The sequence below is a fragment of the Carlito syrichta genome, unplaced genomic scaffold (assembly GCF_000164805.1).
Source record: "Carlito syrichta isolate Samal-C Ts95f unplaced genomic scaffold, Tarsius_syrichta-2.0.1 Scaffold307258, whole genome shotgun sequence".
Classification (NCBI taxonomy): Eukaryota; Metazoa; Chordata; class Mammalia; order Primates; family Tarsiidae; genus Carlito; species Carlito syrichta.
Genome location: NW_007251354.1, coordinates 133,408 through 141,842, shown reverse-complemented (window position 1 = coordinate 141,842; position 8,435 = coordinate 133,408). Strand labels below are relative to the sequence as shown.

The following is an 8,435-nucleotide window of genomic DNA, read 5'->3' as shown; positions in this document are numbered from 1 at the left end:
CCAAGTTGCCCAGGCGGGTCTCGAACCCGCAGGCTCAGGCAATCCACTCACCTCAGCCTCCCAAAGGCGCGGGATTACAGGCTGAGCCACTGAGTCTGGCATTTACCCACTTTCTTAAAGACGCAGAAAAATCCCCTTTAACATCTTAAACACTAATATATCCAAAATTGAACCAAAATCCTCTTAAACTCCTCTTCCTGGTAACTCATTTTCATAAGTCATCCTGACTCAAACACTGGCACTGCCCTTGATTTCCTACCTCCTCTCCACAATTCCATTAGTTGCCAAGTACTGTCATTTCTATCCATGGATTTTATATTTAAACTCACCTGGACCACTGCAATAGCTTTCAATCTGATCTTCCTTTCTCCCATCTACTACCTCCTTACCATGACCTACAAGGTCCCATGTGATATGGCCTGCTGCTCCTTCTTACTTTAGCTTCCATCATTCCTGTAACTTTTATACTCTTTCTCAATGTTCCTTAAACATACTGAGCTCATTCCTACCTCAGAGCCTTTATACTTTCTTCTGTTACCATGAATGTTCTTCCCATGACTCACACCTTCATACCACTGAGGTCTCTCGTCAAATGTTACTTCCTTAGAGCCCATTTCTCTCACTACCCTATGAGAAATACACGAAGAAAAGGCACTATTACCTCTTTACTCCATATTCCCTTGCCTTATTTTATTCCTTTTTATCATAGTTAAAATTGAGGTTATATAATTTATTTGTTGTCTTTCTCCCCTAGTACAAGACATTTCCTTTCACTTTTCTATCCCTAGTACCTTGGAACAGCACCTGGAACAATGCAGGCACTTAGTACATAATACATTAGATAAAATATTCTAGTGGCTGGTTAGCTCAGCTGGTTAGATAAAATATTCTAAATGCCAGTATATCTAATCTCCTTTACTAGATTGCAAGCTATTGAAGTGCAGAATTTGTGTTGCTTCATCAGTGTATGTTCATAGCACCTACCACAGCTTGGTACATAGTAGGCATTTACCATACAGCCTAAGGACCAGATGCCAGTCCTCTCAGCATGAGACACAACTAATTATTATTTTGCTTTTCAAACATTCTTCCCTTGGTACCCATGATAACACACATCCTCCGTTTCCCTTCAATCTGTCTGGTCACTTTTTCTCAGTCTCCTTTTAGGCTTCTTCATAAGAAGAATCACCTAAATCTGATGCTCTTCAGGGATATGTCCTGGCTTTCCTCCACTTTTTACCGTACTGTCTTCCTCTTTTCAATGGCCATGATTCCAAAATCTCAATTTCCAGCTCATATGTCTCATATCAAAAGGTCAACCAGATATCCCCAATTGAGCTTAATATATCTATATCTTCCCCGAAATATATCATTATCAACCCATAAAACTTGGGTATCATCCTTTATTCCCCTCTCCCAACATCCAGGTAGGCAACAATTCCCATTGATGCTTATTTCTTAATTAGCTCTCCAATATGTCTACTTCTCTTTATCCTCTCAAACTCCTTACAGTGACATATAGCGCTCTCTGTGGTCCATCATCTGACTTTTCTTTATATTTTTTGCACTCTAAATAAGAGTTAACAAGAGTTAACAATCTCCATCATTTCCCCAAGCCAGACTTTCTAATCCTGCCATACCAAATGAGCTTCTTTTAATTCAGTTAATATTAGATCAGGTCCTTTTATCTGTTATATTCTTTTTGTTTCCTCCAGGAATCCTTTCTTGATACCTCAAGCCTAGTTTAAATGTCCCATCTGTATGCTCCCACAGCATCAAATCCTTATTGTATTATAATTGCTTGTTTATTTATCTGTCCTCCACAGTAGACTATAAGCTTGGTAAAAGCAGGGGCTATATCTAACAAAATACCTAGAATATAAGCTCAGATAAGTATTTGTTTAAAACAATAAATCAATTAATGATAGAGAAGTCAGAAGAAAGGATGCCAACTCTCCTAGGAAAATAATAATTTGCCATTAAAGGCATTGAAAGTACATGAGGCTGCACATGGTGGCTCATGCCTGTAATCCAAGCACTTTGGGAAGCCGAGGCAGTAAGATTGCTTGAGGCCAGGAGTTCAAGACCAGCCTGGACAACATAGCTAGACCTCATCTCTACAAAAAATGCTTTAAAAATTAGCCAGGCATAGTGGCACATAGATGTAGTTCCAGTTACTTGGAAGGCTTAGACAGAAGGATCACCTGAGCCCAGGAGGTTAAGGCTGCAGTGAGCTGTGATTGTGTCACTGTACTCCAGCCTAGATGACAGAGTAAGACCCCCAACTCAAAAAAAAAAAAAAAAAAAGCCATTGCCTTACTAGACTCTGGCCATTTGCTTTTTGAGCTATGGCAGTCGCCATGTTTCCTGGCTTTGGCCCCCTCCCCGACCTTGGAGAGGTGAATCTCCCCTTTCTCTCTAAATAAACTGTATTTTCTTTCTTTTTTTTTTGAGTTGGAGTCTCACTCTGTCACCCAGACTGGAGTGCAGTGGCCGCTCCCGGCCACCGCAGCCTCGACCTGCTGGGCTCCGGCGATCCTTCCGCCTCAGCCTTCCAAGTAGCTGGAACTACAGGCGCGCGCTACCATGCCCAGCTCATTTTTTTGATTTGCTGTAGAGATGAGGTCTCGCCAAGTTTCCCAGGCGGGTCTCAAACCCGCAGGCTCAGGCAATCCACTCACCTCAGCCTCCCAAGGCACGGGATTACAGGCTGAGCCACCGAGCCCGGCTAAACTATATTTTCTAATGTTCTTTCTAAATAAACTACATTTTCTAATTTAAAAAAAAAGTACACGAGAACAAATTTTGTACTTCTACAAAAGTACATGAGGCAGAAGAGACCACCACCTTTTCCAAAAAAGAATGGCAGTCTTTTCAGAATTGTTTAGGAATTTATGAATAATAAATTGAATTAATCTTAAATTCAGCAGATAAAAAAAATTGGAAAAAAATGAGTGCCTATCAGGAGGGAAACTAGATCAGAAGGGCTAGTAGAATGGGGACATAGATTTCACTGTATTGTCCTTTTGTTTTTTGAGTCAGGATCTCACTCTGTCACCCAGGCTGGAGTACAGTGGCACACTCATGGCCATCACAGCCTCGACCTGCTGGGCTCAGGTGACCCTCCCACCTCAGCCTTCCAAGTAGCTGGAACTACAGGCATGTGCTACCACACCCAGATAATTTTTTTGATTTATTGTAGAGATAAGGTCTTGCCAAGTCACCCAGGTTGGTCTTGAACCCCTGAGTTCAGGCAATCCTCTCACCTCCGCCTCCCAAAATGCTGGGATTACAGCTATGAGCCACAGTGCCTGGCCACTATGTATCTCTTTGTCCTTTTTATTTTTATACCATGCAAATAAAACCTGCTTTTACATTTTTACTGAACTGACCTAGTGGACAAGCTTCAATGCACTGATACTTTGCATCCTAACCTCCACTGTAGTGAAAACTCAACTTGTCTTGGGCAAGTATGTGAATTTACAAAAGGTATGCTTATCTACAAACCCAGTCACTGATATAATTTAAATTTGTTGATCTCTGTTGGCTTGGGTTTTCCTGTTCCTTCCATCTACAGGTTATTGCATTAGCACCATATGAAAAGTCCCTAGGAGTATATTAAATCATTTTCCATTTCTTGCTAATACACAAATGCTTTTATTTTAGATTAAAACCACACTGGATGCCACTCCATCACATACTAGAGTAGGGAAGAAAAGGCAAAACAATACTCTATCTAATTTCTTTCCTTTTTCCTTTAATTAGTGCAGTGGGTTTTGACCCAATCAGCAGCCTTTGCTTCTCAGATGCCTTTCAAGGCTACTGAGACTTCTCACTCTAAGGAACCTTATGACACACCCTTTCAGAACTGCTACCAGAAACAGACATTCCTCTGGGCACCAACTAAGTATGTGTAAATAAAATAATGACTGTGTCCCCTCATTTTTGCTGAGTGCATGTGGCTTTCCCTCAAATCACAAACTTCAGTTTCTCCCTGCTCCTTCACCTGCACTGTATTTTTACCTAGCAAGGAAGAGGGTACTCTGAATAGATGAATCCTAATTCTACTTACAAAACTGTGGGAAGAAACTGCAGCCTCCTCCCTCTCTGAGACAACGGTGCCACTGAGACTGCGTGAGACGCGGCGAAAGTTCTCTGCACTGTACTGTTCATCCTCCTTACATTCCCTGCTGAGGCCTCGGCAAGGTGCAGCCTTCAAACACACAGACACATACAGGCAGACACATAACACCAGATCTGTGGTTTTCCCACAGACCCCATCCTTGGGGATATGGGAAAGAATAGGGGAAGACGCAGTAGTAAACACCTGAATTCGATGTATTTTTAAGATAGCGGCCATGTGGCAATCTCCTGTCACTCAAAAGAAGTCCAATCATAGACCTTGTTTTTTTATGATAGCCCCATATTACCATGCCTCTGCCTTACCATCATCCCTACCACTCACATCTCTATATACTTCCTACCCTAACAGACCACCCCCAGGCCCAGCACCTTAGCACCTGAGGTCGCTACCTGAGAATCAGGCACTGTGCTGGTTTCCCGGAGACTGTACTCCATTTCTGCCGTTGGGGTCTTTGAGAGACTAAGACCAGGGGCTGAGTACAACCTCCTTCCCATGCCATCTGCAGAGCCTGAGGAGGAAAACACAAATACAAGTTGAAGCCATCTTTTCTCCTGAGGCCTAAACTCTGATCCTGGCAGCATAAACTCAGGAGTTCTTGTTTCATTAAATAACAAATAGGCATCCAGGAATCCAATGGAGGACATGCTCATGGAATTTAAAAACAAATGGTTCAAAATATAGTTTCCTATAAGCTATAAGAATCTCAGAACACAGTCCTTGAAGAACTTTGTAGAGAAAAAGCTCTGTGTACAGCTGAATGTCCTCAGTTTATTTTGGGGGTTTTTGTTTTTGTTTTGTTTTTGAGTTGGAGTCTTACTCTGTTGCCCAGGTTGGAGTGCAGTGGCATGCTCACGGCCACTGCAGCCTTGACCTGCTGGGCTCAGGCTAGCGCCACCATACTCAGCTAATTTTTTGATTTACAGTAGAGACGAGATCTCACCAAGTTGCCTAGGCTGGTCTCAAACCCCTGGACTCAGGCAGTCCTTTCGCTTTGGCCTACCAAAGCGCTGGGATTATAGGCTTGAACTACCACACCAGGCTAATTTCATTTTTATAATCATAATCAGCTTTAGTCAGACTTGGGCCCAAGATTTATCATATATACAAAAGAAATTATCCAACAGAGTAATTTTCTAGGTCATATGTGGTGACAAAGGAAACTATTACCTCCAGTCTAGTTCAGAATTGAAATAATCGTAGTCATTATCTATCAAACGTCTTCATTTTACATTATAACAGGAGAATGAGTCCAGAGTCTGACAGATGGTTTAATAGTTTAACCAAGATTAAAATTCAAGTCTCTAGGCTGGGTGCGGCGTCTCACGCCTATAATCCCAGCACTTTGGGAGGCTGAAGCGAGAGGATTGCCAGAGCCTAGGAGTTTGAGACCAGACTGGGCAACATGGCAAGACCTCATCTCTACAGTAAATCAAAAAATTAGTTGGGCATGGTGGCGCACACCTGTAGTCCCAGCTACTCAGAAGGCTAAGGCAGAAGGATCACCTGAGTCCAACAAGTCGAGGCTATAGTAGCCATAGTCATGGCACTGCACTCCAGCTTGGGCGACAGAGTGAGATGCCAACTCAATAAAAAAAAAAATTCAAGCATCTTGATTTTCAGCACAGTATTCTTTATCATTTTACATGGTAACCTCTTATTACTCTGAACAGGAGTAATCTTCAGGAACATCTTACATTTGTAATGCTTTTTTATTTCTCCCCTTCTCTTAATCACTTCAATTCTAAACAGAAATGCTTATATCCTCCTCAAAATCATTCTAGATTGTTCAGAGTTGCTCTAAACTGGATATGTAACTCCCAAGGGGCTGTCCCCAATCCAACTAATTAAATCTTCCATTCTGAAAATGTACATGACCTTGACCTACATTTGAAATACATGTCCAAGGTCAATTCATGTCTTGATTTGATACTTTGATTCTAATATATATGTATGAGGTTGATGAATGATATTGCTGATGTAAGTACTGAAGACCAGTTATTATTTTTAATATCTCCTGGTACTTAAATGCAGTAATTTCAACACCACCTCAGATTCATTTGGGAGCTTTTAAAAATATAGCTTCCTGGACCTCACCACAGACATGAATCAGAATGTTTGTGGTTGGAGCCTGGGAATCTTTATTTTCAAAATGACCACAAAATATGAAATGGTATTGTCTTCCTAAAAATCAACCTGGAAATCTCTATTAAAATGAAAATATATTTACCCTGTTGCCCAACAATTCTAATCCTGGGAATAAGAAGAAAAAATAGCAGTTAATAAGGACATATGTATAAGAGTGTTTTCTACTGACATTGTTTACAGTAGAAGAACTAGGAATAAAGTAATACTCATTTATAGCAGAATAGCTAAAGAATCTTCAATATAAATATTGCTCAGCCACTAAAAAGAATAAACTGAGTTAAACTAGAAGACCTGAAGAGATTTTGATGAAATATTGTTGAGTTAAAACAAAAATATCTGGTCAGTATGATGGCTCACACCTATAATCCCAGAACTCTCTAAGACCAAGGCAGGAGGATTGCTTGAGGCTAGGAGTTTGAGACCATCCTGGGCAATACAATGAGACCCCAACTCTACAGAAAATTTTAAAACTAGCTGGGCATGGTGGCCTGGGTTTATAGTCCTATCGACTCAGGAGACTGAGGCGAGAGGATCACTTGAGTTCAGGGGTTCAAGGTTACAGTAAGCTGTGATCATGTCACAGCATTTCAACCTGGGTGACAAAGCAAGACCCTATCTCCAAAAAACAAAGAAGGTGGGGGCGATCTATAATATGATCCCCAAGCAAAAAAAAAAAAATAGTAAAACTGTACACATATATGTAGGTCTACACAGGATTTTATGAACATATGTATACCAGATTGTTACATGGGGAGGTAGGGGATCAATGGTAGGACTGAATGTGAGAGAAGAAGACAAAAAAATTATCTCTAATCAAAATAGCATGTGTGCTATGGTCCCATTTCTATAAAATTATTTCTATACATTTTTTTTTAAAGCCAGTTCTCAGATGACTATGAGCAACCAGGTTTGAGAGTTACAGCTATAATGTTAGAATTTGGTGTTCTCCCCTAATTAAGCCAAGTGTGATTCCTAGACAAGGAGATGGCTATTCTAACCTCCTGAAGGGAGCTGATTCCGATTCCTTTGAGGGCATTTAAGCAAAGTGGCCATTTGTAGGGGGTACTGTTGAAAAAGTTTCTGGATTCAATAGAAAGCAGGGTTAAGATGTTGTCTACTCACAGATCAACCATAACAGAAAAACTAATAGACATTATGTACTTCCTGATATGGCATAAGAAGCACAAAGCACTATCTATTAAGTATTCATATTTAAAAAATTTGTATCTAATTTTAATCAAGTCTCTTGCACTAAGTACTAGGTTACAGGGAAAATGGGGGCTATATGAACATGTTTAAAAAACTTTTAATGGACTACAATCAACAAAATCTAGAATATGTGAAATGTTTTAAGACAAATGGCCAAATTTATTCAGCAAATAAATGGTAAGGGGAAAAACAGAGAGGGAATCATATAAGCAAAAACAAACAAAAAGACTTGAGACATATCATCAAAATGCAATGTGTGAATCTTGTTTGGATCTTGATTTAAAATAAAACTGAAAAAAAAAAACAAAACTGAAATGGGTCAGGCATGATGGCTCACACCTATAATCCCAGCACTTAGGGAAGCAGAGGCGAGGGGATTGCCTGAGACCAGGGGTTCCAGACCAGACTAGGCAAATTGATGAGTCTGGTCTCTACAATAAATCAAAAGAAGTAGCCACTATGGTGGTGTGCGCCTGTAATTCCAGCTACTAGAAATTCGAGGCGGAAGGATCACCTGAGCCCAGTAGGTTGAAATGGGTAGGCTGCAGTAGCCATGAGCATGTAACTGCACTCCAGCCTGGGTAACAGAGTGAGACTCCAACTCAAAAAAAAAAAAAAGAAAGAAACATTGTGAAATGGCATTTGTCAAAACCAGCCTGGGCAACATAGAAAGACCTCATCTCTACAAAAAAAATTTTAAAAGTAGCCAGGCATGGTGGCACGTGCCTATAGTCCCAGCTACTCTGAAGGCTGAGGCGGAAGGCGAAAGGATTGCCTGAAGCCAGGAAGTCAAGGCTGTGGTGAGTTGTGATCATGCCACTGCACTCCAGCCGGGGCGACGGAGTGAGACTCCAACTCAAAAAGTAAATACATTTTGAAATTTCTATAACAAAAGTTACTTCTAAAATTTATATAATTTTTTTTTTTTTTTTTTTGG

The 8,435-nt window shown here is 40.6% G+C and overlaps 1 protein-coding gene across 1 annotated transcript in view; it reads right to left on the bottom strand.

The window, feature by feature from the left end:
- The window catches only part of USP54 (ubiquitin specific peptidase 54), an 89,882-nt gene that overhangs the window by 3,687 nt on the left and 77,760 nt on the right, over positions 1-8,435 (bottom strand). The window contains exons 20-21 of the mRNA XM_021715660.1: positions 4,534-4,652; positions 4,073-4,213 (exon numbers count right to left, since the gene is read on the bottom strand). Of these exons, the coding sequence (XP_021571335.1) occupies positions 4,073-4,213; positions 4,534-4,652 (260 nt within the window). The remainder of the gene's footprint in view (positions 1-4,072; positions 4,214-4,533; positions 4,653-8,435) is intronic.